Source organism: Diospyros lotus, chromosome 8 (genome assembly GCF_014633365.1).
Source record: "Diospyros lotus cultivar Yz01 chromosome 8, ASM1463336v1, whole genome shotgun sequence".
In the NCBI taxonomy this organism is placed as follows: Eukaryota; Viridiplantae; Streptophyta; class Magnoliopsida; order Ericales; family Ebenaceae; genus Diospyros; species Diospyros lotus.
Genome location: NC_068345.1, coordinates 42,154,117 through 42,172,409, shown reverse-complemented (window position 1 = coordinate 42,172,409; position 18,293 = coordinate 42,154,117). Strand labels below are relative to the sequence as shown.

The 18,293-nt window shown below is 42.7% G+C and overlaps 4 protein-coding genes across 5 annotated transcripts; 3 read left to right on the top strand and 1 right to left on the bottom strand.

Annotated features, from left to right (window-relative positions):
* Positions 1–71: 71 nt before the first annotated feature.
* Positions 72–3,589, top strand: LOC127808811 (putative protein FAR1-RELATED SEQUENCE 10). 2 transcript variants are annotated; one of them, XM_052347451.1, is made up of 4 exons: positions 72–314; positions 685–1,832; positions 1,961–2,377; positions 2,461–3,589. In XM_052347451.1, the coding sequence occupies exons 2-4, from the start codon at positions 804–806 to the stop codon at positions 3,052–3,054; spliced, it is 2,040 nt and encodes a 679-aa protein (XP_052203411.1). In that variant the 5' UTR covers positions 72–314; positions 685–803; the 3' UTR covers positions 3,055–3,589. The 2 variants fall into 2 exon arrangements, with proteins under 2 accessions (XP_052203411.1, XP_052203410.1); XM_052347450.1 differs by having other exon boundaries at positions 1,934–2,377; positions 2,461–3,588.
* A 4,223-nt stretch (positions 3,590–7,812) lies between these two features.
* LOC127808672 (uncharacterized) lies at positions 7,813–8,307 on the top strand. Its single transcript, XM_052347238.1, has one exon. The coding sequence runs from the start codon at positions 7,813–7,815 to the stop codon at positions 8,305–8,307; it is 495 nt and encodes a 164-aa protein (XP_052203198.1).
* Positions 8,308–13,475: 5,168 nt separating this feature from the next.
* Positions 13,476–14,374, bottom strand: LOC127807326 (uncharacterized). The gene has a single exon (XM_052345055.1). The coding sequence runs from the start codon at positions 14,270–14,272 to the stop codon at positions 13,640–13,642; it is 633 nt and encodes a 210-aa protein (XP_052201015.1). The 5' UTR covers positions 14,273–14,374; the 3' UTR covers positions 13,476–13,639.
* A 1,229-nt stretch (positions 14,375–15,603) lies between these two features.
* LOC127808671 (uncharacterized) lies at positions 15,604–17,985 on the top strand. The gene has a single exon (XM_052347237.1). It carries the CDS (start codon positions 15,604–15,606, stop codon positions 17,983–17,985), a length of 2,382 nt encoding a protein of 793 aa, XP_052203197.1.
* The last annotated feature ends 308 nt before the right edge of the window (positions 17,986–18,293 follow it).

Below are 18,293 nucleotides of genomic sequence, written 5' to 3'. Positions count from 1 at the left end.
AGCGTCATGTCATCAGATCAGCCTAAAGACTATTTTACCCTTTAATAAATTAAAGATTTTCAAGCCGCGTCCCAAATCCCTAACTCGAAATGCCATTCGTGCACGGTCGTCGTCAGATCTGCTCCTTCTCATCTCCCTCGCGCTGTTCCTCCGGCGTGTCTGGCCCCAGATCTCCAGTTCCTCATTCATCTCTGGCGTCATTCCTGTCGTCCTCGCTGATCCGGTTGATACAGGACCGAGAAGCTGCTCAGGCCTCGCCCTGTCATCTCCGGCATCGCTGCTGCTTCACTGCATGGCTATGACCTTCCATCAAGGTACGAACTTGTGTTTCTAAATATGGAATTTATTCGTCAAATATAAAGTTGAAATTCTCAGTTAATAATCAAATTTATTCGTCAAATATAAAGTTGAGGAATTTATTATTAAGTACATATCAAAATTATCATTTAATATAAATCCCCCACATTTGTTAATTAAATATCTAATTTGTCAAATTAATTAAATTTCTAAACTTGATTAATGAAGTTCTTTAGCCAAAATAGGGTTTTTTTTTTTTTTTTAAGATTTATTATTTGTAAAAGGTTTAGACTCGAGTGTTCTTTATTACTTAGAACAGACAGCTAACATATATAACTAACTATAATATTTTTGTTTTTAATGTTGTTGTGTACGTTCTCTTTTTAGGATCGCCCGCTACCAGCCTTCCTTTGGGTCACTGCAGGATTTGAGTTACTTTTGTTGGATTAGGATATGCATAATTATGATTGTATATGTAGTAGGCATTTAAAATTATTAAGTTTGGGATGATGGTTTCCATACCCCCGAAGAATATATGGATGCGCAGGCAACAATGCCCCTGTGGGGATTGGAAATGTTTTGTGACATATGAGGGAGATACTCAAGAAGAAGAGACAAACGTAGCATCCCATTTGCTCAAGAATGACGATGCATCCCATGGTGCAATGGTTGCTCCTTATGTAGGGATGGTGTTTAAGAGTGATGAGGATGCGTTTGAGTACTACAGCAATTTTGCTAGAAAGAATGGATTTTCAATTAGGAAAGAGCGCTCCAGATTAAGCCCACAGTTGGGTATTTATAAAAGAGATTTTGTTTGTTATCGTTCTGGCTTTGCTCCAGCAAGAAAAAAGCAGACTGGGGAGCACCACAGGGATCGAAAATCCGTTAGGTGTGGATGTGATGCAAAAATGTACTTGTCCAAGGAGGTTGTTGATGGGATCTCCCAGTGGTTTGTTGTTCAATTTAGTAATGTACATAACCATGAACTGTTAGAAGATGATCAGGTTCGCCTCCTTCCGGCATATCGCAAGATCCAGGAGACCGATCAAGAGCGAATCCTTTTGCTTTCCAAAGCTGGCTTTCCTATACATCGTATAGTTAAGGTGCTTGAATTGGAAAAAGGGATCCAAGGAGGACAATTGCCATTTCTGGAGAGGGATGTCAGAAATTTTGTTCAAAATCGTAAGAAAGTGGTTCAAGAGACTGATGCTTTAGTGACTGAGAAAAGAGAAAATGACACAATGGAGCTTCTTGAAGCATGCCGGGCCACAAAAGAGGGGGATCCATGCTTCATTTATGATGTTACTTTGGATGAGAATGATAAAGTAGAGAACATTGCTTGGACATATGGGGACTCTGTTCGTGCATACACCAAGTTTGGTGATGTAGTTTATTTTGACACTGCATACCATTCAATAACCTATGGAATGGTTTTTGGAGCATGTCTTGGCATCGATAACCATGGTAAAACTATTTTCTTCGGTTGTGCACTACTGCAGGATGAAACACCTCGTTCTTTTTCATGGGCTTTACAGGTTACTATCCCGAATTCCTTTCTGGTTATTACACATGTGGTTTGATAATAATTTTCTTCAGGCTCATTTGTTTTTCCTGTTTTCTTTTTATGTTGACACAGACCTTTTTACGTTTTATGAAAGGAAAGTGTCCACAGTCAATTTTAACTGATCTGGACCCTGGGCTTTCAGATGCTATAAGAAGTGAACTACCAAATACTAGGCATGTTATCTCTATTTGGAACATTCTGCCCAAACTATCCTGCTGGTTCTCTCTTGAACTTGGACCTAGATATTCAGAATTTAGAACCGATTTTGATGCACTATATCAACTGGACAATAATGAGGATTTTGAGTTTCAATGGAATCAGATGATTGCTCAGTATGGACTTGGTTCAGACAAACACATTTCATTGCTTTATTCCCTTCGTACATCCTGGGCATTACCCTACACAAAAGGATGCTTTCTTGCTAGAATGGCTACAATTGCATATTCGAAGTCTATAGATGCATTCTTGAGAGGCATCTTCACTGTGCAAACATGTCTGCGTAGTTTTTTTGAGCAGGTATTGCAAATATAAATTGTGATCTAGTTTTTTATGGTACTTGGTCCGCATTGGTCAATGTCTTCACATGGAACCTTTTGCAGGTGGGGATTTCTTCCATTCTTAAAATTCAGGTACAGGAAGAGATGCAGAACATGCATATCAAGATATGCTTACCCATTGAAGAGCATGCCCGGAGTATTCTTACCCCTTTTGCTTTTAATGCATTACAGCATGAATTGGTCCTGGCCATGCAATATGTTGCATCTGAAATGGCTAATGGGTCCTATATTACACGCCATTTCAAAAAGATGGATGTTGATCGTCTTGTTATATGGATACCAGAAGATGAACAAATTCACTGTTCGTGCAAGGAATTTGAATCAGCAGGAATCTTGTGCAGGCATGCTCTTCGTGTCCTCGTCATGAAAAATTACTTTCAACTTCCTGAGAAGTATTTTCTGTGTCGGTGGCAGCATGAGAGCTCACTTCTTCCTCATGATGATGAGATTGCCAATTATGAATGGTTTCATTCTCTTACTGCAACTCTCTTTACAGAATCATCACTTACAAAGGAGCGCTCTGGTTATGTCCATAGAGAATTGAAAAAAGAACTTACAAGGCTCATTAATGAGGTGAGAAATATGCCCGCCTGCGAAGGGCATGCTGTGGATTTGACCCTTTCACCGACTAACTAATTCTCCCTATGCTATGGTGGGTGCTCCAACTGCGACTGCTAGCAGTTTGCATCCAGCAGTTCTTTCTGATGGAAATAAAGAAGTTCAAACAGATGGAAGTATGAGCATAAGGTGAAGAGGTGGCCAAAACCAGTGGAACACTCAGCAAATAAATTTTGTAAAAGAGGAGTGACTTGATGGATCGGGCCAATCAACTGTACATCTTAGAATGCGATCTCTGTTCACACCAAGAAGTCACACCAGAGAATGGCGTAGTGAGGGTTGGAAGAATGTGTGATAAGCTGAAATTAAACTTCTCAAATGGCATGTCTTATGTGAAAATGTAATACCCGAGATTTTGCTTATGAATTACTTTCTGAATTGTAAATGATACTTGTTTTCACCAGGTTACTTGATTGTAAAAGGGATACTAGTGTTGAAATCAGACAGTGGCTTTTGGTTCGTGCCTTAGAACAGTTTCAATTGCCTTATGTATCTTTTCTGTTTTTGCTTGGCACCTTATACATCATTTTCATTTGATTTGAGGTAATAGAGGCCTTTTATTGTGCAAGTATCTAGGTGAAATTGCATAACGGGAGGGGACCATGGTTTGGGAGACTCTTTTTTGCATTGCTTGGAGTTGGATATACTACTGCTAGTTCTTCGACTCTGGTTAACGAATTCGAAGCCTTCCCTTCCCTTGGGATGCCGAATAAATGATTGAAAGATGCTAGCGGGCCGGTGAGCAACTTCTCTGATTGCATGCTACTATTTGGATTGAGAGAGCACTAACAATTTGAAGCCAAACTCAAGGCAAGGAAGGGTCTGTCAAACAATATTTGGATTGAGAGATGCTCCTACTGCCTTACTACAGTGCTGTGTATTGGTGCATCCCAACAAGAATCGAGAATGTTTGGAACGAGAGCACTAACAATGTCTTGCAAAGTGTGATGTTTTCTGGTTAAATAACTAGTTTCTCCATTCAACTGATAAATAATATCAGCAATCATTGCATTGATTATTGATTCGAAGAGCGATCGATCAAGTAGGAGGAGCCAATATTCTACTCCTTTAAGACCACCCCATCACAATCTCATTGATTCCTTGCACTGCCACTCAACAAATTGCTCCTCCTCTTGTGCTCAATAATGAATGAATTAATTATTATCTACAATTATTATATATGGGTCTGGCTGCTCTGCTTGTTTTCTTCACTAGCAGACAGAAGGGATCTGGTTTTTGAATTCGCATTGATGAAGTTGGAAGGCGTATCCTCATCATCCCTCATCAAACCTTCCCTCCCACTCCGGTTCTGCTGCTGGGGCCTTTCCATCTACTGCTACAACTCTCCCTTCGCCACATAATTTTCAAGCCACACCCCCAACTTTCAGGGTCAATATCTAGCACACTGCATTGACAAAAGGCAGTCCGTACTCTTGTTACATTGTTTGTCACTAAACTATCATTTTTATTTTTTGAGATTCATTTTGGGAGAGTGGAGCTGTGAATGATTTTCTATTATTGCTTCAATCACTTAAAAGAGTACCTGGACCCCATGTTCTGTTTTTTTTTTTTTTCCTTTTTCTAAATTGTATTTTTTAAGTTAAACAACTGCGGATGATATTCTAGGGGCCGAAGGTTTCATCTCTAGTTTTTCTTCCCATTGTTGGGGGCTCACAGCCCGGTGTGGAAGCAGCCCGTTAAGCATATAGAAGCCAGTAGTTATCCGGTGGCCTTTCACCTGTCTCACATCCATTGTCCATAGGTGTTTATGTATGCTTAGTTAATCAACCAATTGAGGAGAATCTTGGGGTATCCATGACTTTTCAGACTTCAGTTCGTTTCTATGTGTCTCTGACTTGTTCCCCATTTTGTTAACAAGCTTCTAAATTGGGACAATTAATCCATCCATGGTTATACTTGCGGGAACCCCCCCCCCCCCCGGGCCGCGGATCACTCAGTGTTTCTCCCAGTCCAAACATTGTGCAGTTCAATGAACCCAGTATTGTTTGTTGATCCAGTAACATCATTTCACCAATTACCGTGCAACGCCGCGAGAGGGTTGAAGAAAGTACTCGAAAAAGGAAAGAACAAGCCAAGCTAGCAATAATATATAATAGTCACTAGTGGAGTGGGTAATGCATGCATAATTTAATTGTTGCCCCCCCCCCCCCAGACAGGTGATTAGTGCAGTCTCTCCTGGAACGATCAGCAAGTAATTAATTAATTAACCAGCTGAAGCACCCACCTGTGGGAAGGCCAAGCTTTACAACTGGAAGTCCGTTTTGCTGAGAAGATCAAGTAAGTTCAGAAGTACTTACAACATTAATTAATTAGATTTCCTAAAACATAAGGAGACTATAATAATCCCGTTAAGCTCATTGTTAAGTGTACATCAGGGACCAGGGTGGCGCATTACACAGGAATCACTTGTCGCTGGGCTCCAATCCTGATTTCTTCCTTCATCTTCCTAATGAACTCATCAAATTTTCTGTTCAATTCCTCTGTGCTCACACTCACTTCATTTTCCTTCCTCTTCTACAGATATTGGTGGAATCAAAGACTCACTTTCTTCTTGTTCTTCGTCATCATCCTCAGATCCAATCATCAGAGCTGGACTGTTTGTTTCTGGTACCTGCACATTCAATGACGCCTTTTCTTTTTTTTGTTTTGAATTCTGGTTCTTCTTCTTCTTCCATGCGATCGGTGAGATATCCCTCCAGAGATCCCGTATCAGTAATCTGCGTTATAGTTTCCTCATCTTCAAGCTCATCTGCTTCCATTTCTGATGATGAGGCAGGCTCGGTACGTTCTGCATCAATCTTTGCAAACTCATCATGATCAGTACTAACATCAGAGAGTAGTACTACAGGAGGAGACGAGCTAGAAAAAATCAAGCTTTTGGCGATAAAAGCGAGAATTCCATTGCAAATGAAGAACATAAACTTTCTATCAAAGATCTTGCCGAGAAGAGGCCAAAAAAATGCGGAAAACTGAAAGTTGAAGCAGCGGTGGAAGAAGTGAGAGATGGGTGGAGAGACAGATAAAAGGAAAGACATGAGAAGAGAGAGTGCAGGGAGGAGAAACTGCAGAGTCTTCTCGAGAAACTTATGACATTTGTTAAACTGGGTACTAGTAGTAGCAGTAGTAGTTTGAAGCTCCTGCTTCTCACTTTCATCCATTGATCTCAATACGATTGCGTGAAGGCCAAACGAGAGACTTGCTATTCAGAGGAGAGAGAGAGAGAGAGAGAGAGAGAGAGAGAGATTTGCTCTCAAGGATCGGGTCGTGTGTATAACAAGTGTAGTTGTTTTGTTGAGTACTAAATAGTATTATGGATGGTGTGCTTGTATTTAGACAGAGATCCAGGCCGGTGAATGGCCATGAGAAAGCCAGTTTAGAAATAATTCAAGGGATATGTTCTTTTGAAGTTTCTAGCTAGCTAGCTAGGTTGCTGAAAGGCTGCGTATCCTTCACCACAACCAAATTCTATCCTCTACTGTATATCCTGTCTTATCTAGCCTACCTCCTGCTGCTGCAAGATCGATCTAGATTGTCCCAACGGGGCCCTACCATTCATTATTTCTTCACCATGCCTGTCCAGCTATAGTTAATCCTTCCATGCAACTCAATAATGGATTGATAGAATCTAGTGATCTACTACTTAATTTGTGTGTGTTTATCCAGCACATCATCATTATGGTGACAGTTTATTTTTACAAAAGCTTTTTAGTAGCTCCCCTCATGTTAATTATCATTAAAAATTGATCTGACAGAAAGAAGTGCCAACCAATTAATATCCCTCCTAAATTATCTAATAACTTAAACGAGATGGTGAATGTTCAAGACTTGAATTTTCTTTAGATGGAACTTGTTTGTTCAATTCATAACAGCAGAGAAGATAAGTAAAATGTGCTTACTGTCAGCTAACTCCCTGTTAATGCAGGAGGGTTTGAAAATGAGAACTAGCCAGGACCGAATGCCTTCCAACATCCCACAAATCTGTGTTAAGACCCCAGAATTTATACCATAAGGCTCCAGCAATAGGGCAATACCTTCCCCTACCCTCTCTCTGTGTCCTCTCGGTTGCCTGCAGCTCCTCCTCATCATCCAATCCAACCCACTCTCTCCCAGTCTGACCTTAATTTGTTTTCTGTTACTTCTTCAACTTGACCGTGACATCTTGATACAAGTGAAAGGATCATAAATTAACCATGCCTGCTGTGCCAGTGATGATGCCATGACAAATATATAATTAATTAATTAGTAAGTACTGTGTTGTAGTGTGTACAATATAGCTATATATTATTATTATGCATCTTTCTTAACATAATAATGGCCCTGCTAGCTGGTGATACACATCAAGAGTTATATATGGACTTGTAATTTGTGGCTGTGCTTTTATTTATCATATATTTGTGTTGATCTTCAGCTTAGAACAATCAATTAAGCATGCAATATATTGCCCCCTCCAGTACTTGAAAAGATATTCACTACTTTTGCTACCGATGTTGAACGTGTGCATCAGTAGCTGTAGGATTGCTGATATAGATGCTCTTTGACCAAGTTTTTAGGAGATTTGTTTCTCATTTTCTGTTATCTACTGGCTGTTAACGTTAGTAGCTAAAGTTTAGGAAGTTTATTGCCTTTATTTCTGGATTTTAGTTGCAAACTCATGTATTTAAGCAGAGCATAATTCAATAAAATTAGATTGCTCCAGATTTTACAACAAATTGGTATCAGAGCCGTCATATCTTGAGGGACCTTGTGAGTGTAAAAATGCAATCTGAGACATCCTTTATGGCTGCAACACCTCCTGTGTTCGACGGAGAAAACTATCAAATGTGGGCAGTGAGGATGGAAGCCAATGATCTTTGGGAAACAGTGGAAGAGGACTATGAAGTTCCACCTTTACCAGAGAATCCAACTATGGCACAGATCAGAAATCACAAAGAGAAGAAGCAGAAGAAATCCAAGAGAAAAGCCTGCCTTTTTACAGCAGTTTCATCAACTATCTTTACTAGGATTATGACTCTCAAGTCAGCAAAGGCAATTTGGGATTTTCTCAAGAAAGAGTACGAGGGAAATGAGAAGATCAAAGGGATGCAAATGCTGAACCTAATTAGAGAGTTTGAGATGCAAAGAATGAAAGACTCAGAAACTGTGAAAGAGTATTTTGATAAGCTTCTTTGCATAGCAAATAAGGTAAGGATACTTGGTGGTGAGTTTCTTGACTCTAGAATAGTTCAAAAGATTCTGGTTACTCTTCCATAACGTTTTGAATCAACAATTTATGCTTTGGAGAACTCAAAGGATTTGTCCAGCATCTTTTTGGCAGAATTGTTGAATGCTCTTCAGGCACAAGAGTAGAGAAGACTTATGAGGCAAGAAGAAGCTGTTGAAGGGGCTTTACAGGCCAAATTACAGACCAAGGGCAAGAAGAAGCAGGGAAAGAAAGGAAGTGTTGATCAGCCTTGCAATTCAATCACACCTGGGGGAGCAGATAAATCAAATTATCCTCCATGCCAACATTGTGGAAAAAAAGGTCATTCTCCTTTTAAGTGTTGGAGGAGACCTTATGTGAAGTGCCATAAGTGCCAGCAATTAGGTCATATTGCTAAGATATGCAAGAACAAAACTCAACAGCAGCAGGCAGGTGCACAAGTAGCAGATCAACAAGAGCAAGAGCAGGAACAATTGTTTGTAGCTACTTGTTTTTCCACTGCCAGTTCTGAAGAAAGTTGGTTGGTGGACAGTGGTTGTACTAATCACATGACAAATGATGAGGAGTTATTTCAGGAACTAAGCAAGTCAACTACCAGTAAAGTCAGAATCGGAAATGGTGAACTCATTACTATTAAAGGGAAGGGAACTGTAGCCATTGAAAGTTGCACAGGTACAAAATTAATTTCTGATGTTTTGTATGTACCTGATATTGATCAAAACTTGCTAAGTGTGGGACAATTAGTTGAGAAGGGATTTAAAGTCATCTTTGAAAATAAGCAATGTTTGATCAAGGATGCCAATGACAAGGAAGTTTTCAAAATCAAAATGGGAGGTAAACGTTTCTCACTTGATCCAATGAAGGAGGAACAAGTAGCTTATCCAGTAACTGTAAACAATACAGAGATCTGGCACAAGAGGCTAGGTCATTTTCATCATACAGCAATCTTGTCTATGCAAAGGAAGCAGTTGGTTCAGGGATTGCCTCATCTTGAAACTGATGTGCCAAATTGCAAGGTTTGTCAGTTGGGCAAGCAAACAAGATTATCCTTCTCACAGTCAATTTGGAGGGCAACTGAGAAGCTGAAACTCATCCACACTGATCTGGCTGGACCTCAGAGAACTCCTTCACTTAAAGGGAGTAAATATTACATAGTTTTCATTGATGACTTCACTCGAATGTGTTGGATTTATTTTCTTAGGTTTAAGTCAGAAGTTGCAGGAGTTTTTTTTAAATTCAAGCAATGGGTTGAGAACCAAAGTGGTTGCAAGATTCAAGTTCTAAGGTCTGACAATGGAAAAGAATATACTTCAGAACAATTTAACTTGTTTTGTGATGAAGCAGGCATTGAGCATCAACTCACTGCACCATAGACTCCACAGCAAAATGGAGTGAGTGAGAGGAAGAATAGAACAATTGTGGAAATGGTCCGGTGCATGCTCTATGAGAAAGGACTGCCTAAGGAGTATTGGGCAGAGGCTGCAAACACTGCAGTATTTCTGCTAAACAGACTTCCCACTAAAGCTGTAAATGGGAAGACTCCTTTTGAGGCCTGGTATGGTTACAAGCCCTCTTTGCAAAATTTTAAAGTGTTTGGATGCTTGTGCTTTACTCATGTGCCACAGATTAAAAGAGACAAGCTAGATAAGAAAGCTGAGCCTGGCATCTTTGTGGGATATAGCTTAATATCCAAGGCTTACAGAGTTTTCCAACCTCACACGAGGAAAATTTTGATAAGCAGGGATGTGCACTTTATGGAGAATGAGCAATGGAGCTGGAAAGATGCAAAAAAGAAACTGATTGCTGATCCTTTACAAAATCAGGATGAGTTAGTTGATGATCCTCCTATAAGAGGAACTAGATTGCTCTCTGATATTTATCAGAGATGCAACGTTGCAATTCTTGAACCTGTAGGGTATTGGGAAGCTGAAAAGGATCACAAATGGAGAGCTGCAATGCAGGAGGAGCTCTCCATGATTGAAAAAAATCAAACCTGGAAACTTGTTGAAAGGCCTGAACACCGAAAGGTGATTGGAGTCAAGTGGGTGTTTAGAACAAAGCTAAACGCAGATGGCTCAATTAGCAAGCACAAAGCAAGGCTAGTGGTAAAAGGGTATGCTCAAGTTTCTGGTGTGGATTTTTTTGATACATTTTCTCCTGTTGCAAGGCTAGACACAATCAGGTTGTTGTTAGCCATAGCAGCACAAAAGGGATGGACAATCTACCAACTTGATGTGAAATCAGCATTTCTAAATGGATTTCTAGAGGAAGAAATCTATGTAGATCAACCTGAAGGTTTTGCTGTGAAAGGACATGAGAACAAGGTTTATCTATTGAAGAAGGCTTTGTATGGTTTAAAACAGGCCCCAAGAGCTTGGTACAGCAGGATTGATGAGCATCTATTGAACTTAGGCTTTGTTAAAAGTCTTAGTGAGTCAACTTTGTATATCAAAGGTGATCAAGCTAATTTTATCGTGATCTCTTTATATGTTGATGATCTCCTAGTTACAGGTAGACATGGCCACGGTTCATGAACCGCTGGTTCCGGTTCATGAACCGCCGGTTCCGGTTCAAGAAATCTTTGAACCTGAACCGAACCGCCCAAGGGCGGTTTGGGACGGTTCGGTTCCGGTTCCGGTTCGTGCCGGTTCGGTCAACGGTTTGGACCGGTTCGGTCAACGGTTTGAGCCGGTTCGGTCAACGGCTCCGGTTCCGGTTCAAACCGAATTTTTTTAATTTTTTTTAAATATTGTTGTATTCAATTTTGGTCCTTGTTCCGTTGTTCGGTTCGGTTTGGTTTCGATTTTTAATTGTTAAATGTAATTGTAAATATAAATATTCTCAACCATATTTTTAATAAAAAAACACTACTAAAAATTGAAGAAATATAAGTAATAATTTCATTAAAAATAATTAAAACAACTAAACAAGTATGTAATACAAGTAATTAATTTTTACAAATGTGAAAAATAAAAAATAAAAAATAGAATTAGACTTAATTTCATTAAAAAATAATTACAACAAAAATGTAATACAAGTAATTAATTTTTACAAATGTGAAAAAAAATAAAATATGGACTTGGATCCTACGCATCTTCATTGGAGTCGGAAGTCGCCGTTGTTGAACCATCATTAACCCATTCGTCAGATGATGATGAATGGATAAGTTCTTCTTGACGTCGCATGTTAGCTCTTTCCCAATCATCGAGGCAAACTTGAGCTTCCAATGATTCTGGAGCCAATCTTGATCTTCTTTCGTCCAAAATGTTGCCTCCACTGAATGTTTGTTCAACGGCTACAGTTGAAGCTGGAACTGCAAGAAGTTGACTTGCAATAATTGCAAGAGTTGGAAATGTCTCCTTGTGCCTTTTCCACCACTCCAAAATTTCAGAAGTAGAAATTTTTCCACCTCCCTTTTGTTGAGTTTCACTCTCTTGTGTTTGAAAATTTTGAGTTTCAAACTCAACATTTTCAACATTTTCAAAATTTCTACCTTCACTTGCCATTTTTTTGAAAAAAGTATGATAATAAAAAAATATAATAATGATAAAATAATATAGTAACAAGTAATAAATAATTAACAATATAATTGAATAAATTGATAAATAACAAAATGAGAAGATTGAAGAAATTGAAATTGAAATATTAAATGAGAGACAAAATTGAGAGAATAATAGCTTGAGACTTGAGAGAGAGAGAGAGAGAGAGAGAGAGAAAGTGTGAAAAATGAGTGGGGGAGGGAGGGGTATATATAGATAGGAATTATAAAATTTAAAAAAAAATAAAATAAAATTGGCTGGAGGTGGCAGCCAACGGTCCAATTTGGACCGTTGGGGGGGGGGCCAACGGTCCAATTTTGGACCGTTGGGGGAGGGGGGGCACGGCCGCATGGGGACGGGGGGGGGGAGCACGGGGGGGGGGGGGGAGGGAGGGGGGCCAACGGTCCGGTTCCGCGGAACCGGAACCGGCGGTTCCGGTTCTCCGGAACCTTGAACCGGAACCGGACCGAATTTCGCCGGTTCGGTCCGGTTCCGGTTCCGGTTCCGGTTCGGCCGGTTCCGGGTCCGGTTCCGGCCGGTCCGGTTCCGGTTCGAACCGCCGGTCCGGTTCAATTTTGGCCATGTCTAGTTACAGGTAACAATACTGAACTTGTACAGCATTTTAAAGAAGACATGATGCAAGTCTTTGAGATGACTGACCTGGGAGAAATGACTTACTTCCTTGGAATGGAGATTAAGCAAGAAAAGAATGAAATTTTCATCTGTCAAAGGAAGTATGCAAAAGAGATCCTAAAGAAATTCAACATGGAAAATTGTAAAAGCATGAGTACTCCAATGTGTCAAAAGGAGAAGTTGTGTAAGGATGATGGAGCTGAACAAGCAGATGAAACTCTTTACAGAAGTTTAATTGGCTGCTTAATGTATCTCACAGCAACAAGACCAGATATCTTGTATGTTGTAAGTGTACTATCAAGGTTCTTGAATTGTGCAAGTGAAAGTCATTTTAAAGCAGCAAAAAGGGTTCTAAGGTATGTCAAGGGGACCTTAAGTTATGGTATCAAGTTCAGTACATGTCAGAGTTTCAAGCTGCAAGGTTACTCGGATAGTGATTGGGCAGGGTCTTTAGATGACATGAAAAGTACCACAGGCTACTGTTTCAGCTTTGGATCATGTGTATTCTCTTGGTGTTCAAAAAAACAAGAAATTGTTGCACAATCAACAGCTGAAGCAGAGTTTATAACAGCCATAGCAGCTGTTAATCAGGCCTTATGGCTAAAAAAATTCTAATTGATTTGCACTTGGAGCAAGGGATGAAAACAGAGGTGATGGTGGACAACCAGGCAGCCATAGCCATCTCTAACAATCCAGTTTTTCATGGAAAAACAAAGCATTTCAGTATAAAATTGTTCTTTCTCAGAGATGTTCAAAAGGATGGTACAGTGTGTTTGAAGTATTGCAAGACTGAAAACCAGCTAGCAGATATCTTTACTAAAGCTCTTTCTAGAAGCAGGTTTGAGTTTTTAAGAGAGAAACTTGGAATCTTCACCCACTGATGCAAGGAGGAGCGTTGAACGTGTGCATCAGTAGCTGTAGGATTGCTAATATAGATGCTGTTTGACCAAGTTTTTAGGAGATTTGTTTCTCATTTTCTGTTATCTACTGGCTGTTAACGTTAGTAGCTAAAGTTTAGGAAGTTTGTTGCCTTTATTTCTGGATTTTAGTTGCAAACTCATGTATTTAAGCATAGCATAATTCAATAAAATTAGATTGCTCCAGATTTTACAACAACCGAACTTAACAGAGACAGATGTATGCATTATATCCAGTCTCCAGAGTTGACAACACAAGTTGATTATGTAAAGGAAAATCAGAATCCAGGTAGCTAGTAGCCATATTCGTAGTTGAACTCGGAGACACCAACCATGGCTGAAAGCACTTGGGACACAATATAGATGCTGCCCCCAAAGATGGTTAAAATGAGAATTGCAGAGATGGGGTTCTTCAACAACTCCAATATAGGCTGGAAAATGGTGTAAGCCACGCCGGTACTGACGGTCAGAATGTAAAGCGCGTATCTTCTCATGTTATCCCAGAACTCTTCCACCAGTGGCCCTTCTGGACCACCCAGTCCCAGAGCCATCGCCCTCTGCTCATCCAAACCCATTACAAACACCGCCACTCCAACACAAACTGCTCCCAGCATCACAAGCTTGGAATGCCCATTTGGGGAAACTTCCCGACGCAGTTCTCCGTCTTCCTTCCAAGAATAACTATATTGCTGCTGCCGACAACGACGACGATAATCTAGCAGGAGTTGGGGCTTCTTTCTGTGGGCTTTTTGTCTAGCAAGTTTCACGGCTCGAGGCAGTGGGGATGGATTTCTGGAGCTGGTAGGGGAGGCTTTGAATATAGGGATGAGAAATATGGGATTTGCAGAGGGATTTTTGGTTTGCTTTGGGAAGCAGAAGCACAGCTGATGAGATCTCAAATCACTAAAGGCCGCCATCATCATCATCTCTCTCCCCCGAGCAGAGTGAGGAGAATGGCTGATTCTAATTCAGAAACTCCGTTCTCAGAGCAAGTGAAGAAGTGGATGGCTTTTTTGTTCCTTCCTTCGCATGCCTTATCTTCAAGGCTCAATCCAAAGCAGCTGGCGTCCAGTGTGCCAGCTAAGCACCACGCTCTCTATGCTAGCACCTGTCATTTACTGCCATGTCATCCAGTGTGTCGTAAAGTCATCATCTTTACTTTCTCAAATTTAATTACCCGCTTTATCGAGGGATCTAATGGCACGTAATGGTTCCCCAAAAATTGTCCTAGGTTCAAGAAATTTAAGATCTTTTAAGTATAAGATACAATATTGACTTAGAGCCATTTTGCTAATGAATTGGGAGAGACTAAGCCCTTCCTCGATGGCTCCCTGTGACTGACTGTGTGTGTGTGAGAGAGCGAGAGAGAGCGAGGGGGGGGGGCGCTAGGTCCACAAGGAAGACTGGATGAAGGCCTTAGTGTTGAACCCACAAGTTGCAGCCACTATGGCCGAGGTTCCCATCATGCCAGCCATTGGCAGCAATCTGTCGCAAGCAGCCCCACACTTGCTGCAATCGGGTGCGCATGACAAGCCCATGGCTGCCAAGACTGCAGATCGCGCCCCACGGCAGGCCACGCTGCTGCAAGGCCAGGCCGCACTGCCGCACACTGAGGCCACGCTGCTGCAAGCCGAGGCCGCACTGCCGCACGCTGAGGCCATGCTGCCGCACAGCAAGCCACATCGGGCCACACCGCAGCCATGCACCTGTAGCCTGGCGCCAACAGACGCAACCGCTGGCCAAGCAACTGCCACCCGCGCACTAGCAGACGCAACTGAGGCCCGAACGGATGCCAGCCGCGTCCCGAACAGCTGCGAAAGGGCGCGCGCGCGCGGCCACCATGCGACTAGCTGCCCAGCCAGCTACGCCCCACCTGCTGCCTAGCCAACTGCTGCCCAGCTAGCTGCACCCAGCTGCGCCCAACTGCTGCCCGGCCAGTTGCGCCCATCCGACCATAACCGCCAACCCCAATGGTTGCGGATTTTCATTTCCAGCGCACATGTCTTTTTATTTAATAGTTGTATCTCTTTAAAGGGTCACGTTCAACCACTATAAAAAGGGTTGGCCGGACTCATTTGTATTCATCAAGTAAATCAATACAAAGAGACTATTATTCCCAAATATCCGATTTTCCCTTCTATTTTCGCAATAGCAAGGTGTTAATCACCCCATTGAGGATCAGCGCATCCATCATTGGTGCTTTCGTTGAGAGTCAAGCCAGCGAAGTTCCAACGATCTATTTTTCCAACCAACAAAGATGGCTAGAGTACCAACCAACCGTGAACGACTTGAGAACCTTGAAAACATGTCTAGCACCATGGAAGATAGGTTTTCAAGAATGGAGCAGACTCTGCAACGACTTACGCTATTGGTTGAACAACAGCAATCATCAAGGCGAAGCAACAGCAGATCACCCCCCAGACAACGAACTCCTGCCTCTGTTAGCCAAAGGCATGATTCAAGATCCGAGGACGACTCTGAAGATGAACGACAAGAAGACAACAGGGAAGCCACTACAAATCCCTTTGCCCGCAAGCAATCCACCTTTAAACCGCGACTGCAATTTCCTACCTTCAATGGTGAGGATCCGATTTCTTGGCTCAGCCGTGCCAATCAATTCTTCAAGTCACAAGACATAACCAGTCAAGAGAAGGTAGACTATGCTGCCTACTTTTTAGAAGGAGAGGCCAATCACTGGTGGCAGTGGCTCTCTCGCACTTATGAGAATCAGGGCAAAACAATCCGGTGGAAGGACTTTGAACAAGAAATTCGCACCAGATTCGGCCCTACCGGATACATGGACTACGATGAAGCATTGTCAAAAATGCAGCAAACGAGATCCCTCCGTGACTACCAGAAAGAATTCGAAAGAGTTGCCACACAGGTGAGGGACTGGCCTGAAAAGGCTTTGATTGGGGCATTTGTTGGAGGCCTTAAGCCAGAATTAGCAACAGAAGTGAAGTTGCATAGGCCCACCCACTTGCGTCATGCCATAGAGATTGCAAGACTGAAGGATGAACAGGTGCAATCCATGCGCAAGTCATATGCCTACAAAGGCCCTACTGTGGCCGCAAGCAGTAGCGGGTACAAGCCAAAGGTACCACCCCCGCCACAAGCCATGTCCAGTAAGTCTATTCCCCCAGGCGTGCGGCGCCTTTCATGGGACAAAATGCAGAAGCGACGTGAGCAAGGCTTATGTTTTAACTGCAACGAGAAGTTTACGCCGGGCCACAAGTGCAAGAAGGCCCAAGCCTTTCTGATCGAGTGCGACCACCCTCAGGACTGGGATGAGGAAGAGGCAGAGCCCAACATGCCTCTCGACTGGCCCGCAGAAGCCATTGAAGCAGCCAGTGACGAACAGCCCGAAGTATCTCTGCATGCTTTAGCTGGTTCATCCGGGCCACAAACCATGCGCATCACAGCCATGTTGCGCAACCGTGAAGTCAGCCTACTCATTGATAACGGGTCAACACACAACTTCATCAGTACAAGGATCGCCCAAAGGTTGCAGATCCCTATCACCCACATTGACTCTTTCCATGTGCGTGTAGCCAGCGGGGAAAAGCTGACATGCACCCAGCAATGCAAAAGCGTGAATCTGAAGATCCAACACATTGCAGTGACGGTGGACCTGTATGCCATACCATTGGCAGGGGTCGACATCGTATTAGGCGTGCAGTGGCTATCCCAGTTGGGCAAAGTGGCTTTCGACTACAAGCGACTGACCATGGAATTCACACTTGGAGACCAACCGGTATGCTTGTCCATGCAGCCTGGTCACAGCCATGCAATCAAAAGAAACGAGATACAGAAGTTGATCCGAGCGGGAGGTGAATGCTATGCCATTCAAGTAGCCACCCAACCCCGCAGCCAAGAAGATTTTCCCACAGCAACCGACCCACAGAGGGAAGAAATAGCAACCGACATTCAAGAGGTGCTTGCAGACTTTCCCTCGGTTTTGCAAGAACCCACCACCCTACCACCAAGCAGGGCGTGCGATCATCGCATCACCCTCATAGACGAACAGCAGCCCGTGAACGTACCCCCATACAGGTACGCCCACCATCAAAAAGACGAGATAGAGAGGCAAGTGAAGGAGATGCTCAAGCAGAATCTCATACGACCCAGCACCAGTCCCTTCTCTTCGCCAGTTCTACTTGTCAAGAAGAAGGACGGGTCGTGGCGCTTTTGCACAGACTACCGCGCCTTGAACAAAGCCACTGTGAAGGATCGATTCCCCATTCCATCCATTGATGACATGCTGGATGAGTTGGGAGGCGCAACAGTTTTTTCAAAGTTGGACCTGCGGGCAGGATACCATCAGATCCGCATGCACCCGCCTGACATCCACAAGACAGCCTTCCGCACCCATCATGGCCACTATGAGTACCTTGTCATGCCGTTCGGATTGTGCAACGCGCCATCAACCTTTCAAGCGGCAATGAATCAAATTTTCCAGCCAGTGCTCCGTAAGTTCGTCTTGGTTTTCTTTGATGATATCTTAATTTACTCCAAGACACGGGCACAACATCTCCAGCATCTGCGTCAAGCGCTCACCATCTTGGCCCAAGCCCACTTTTGCATAAAGCTGTCCAAATGTGCATTCGGCCAGACTGAGGTAGAGTACTTGGGACATTAGATCTCTCCAGAAGGAGTTAAGGTGGACACCCGCAAGATTGCTGCCATGCAGTCTTGGCCTCAGCCCACCAACATCACCCAACTCCGAGGCTTCTTGGGACTCACTGGCTACTACCGCAAATTTGTGCGGCATTATGGAATCATTGCCAAGCCCCTTACGCAACTGCTCAAGAAGGGCAATTTTCAGTGGACAGATGAAGCAGATCAAGCCTTCACGGCACTCAAGCAAGCCATGACCTGCACCCCTGTCTTGGCTATGCCAGATTTCACCCAACAGTTTGAAGTGCACACAGATGCCAGCAACGTTGG

Excerpts from the sequence above, each read along its gene's own strand:
- LOC127808811 (XM_052347450.1), top strand. The coding sequence starts at position 804 with ATGATGGTTTCCATACCCCCGAAGAATATATGGATGCGCAGGCAACAA. Across the intron at positions 1,833-1,933 it reads CTTTTTCATGGGCTTTACAG|ACCTTTTTACGTTTTATGAA; the intron begins GTTACTATCCCG and ends ATGTTGACACAG. Across the intron at positions 2,378-2,460 it reads TGCGTAGTTTTTTTGAGCAG|GTGGGGATTTCTTCCATTCT; the intron begins GTATTGCAAATA and ends AACCTTTTGCAG.
- LOC127808672 (XM_052347238.1), top strand. The coding sequence starts at position 7,813 with ATGCAATCTGAGACATCCTTTATGGCTGCAACACCTCCTGTGTTCGAC.
- LOC127807326 (XM_052345055.1), bottom strand. The coding sequence starts at position 14,272 with ATGATGATGATGGCGGCCTTTAGTGATTTGAGATCTCATCAGCTGTGC.
- LOC127808671 (XM_052347237.1), top strand. The coding sequence starts at position 15,604 with ATGGCTAGAGTACCAACCAACCGTGAACGACTTGAGAACCTTGAAAAC.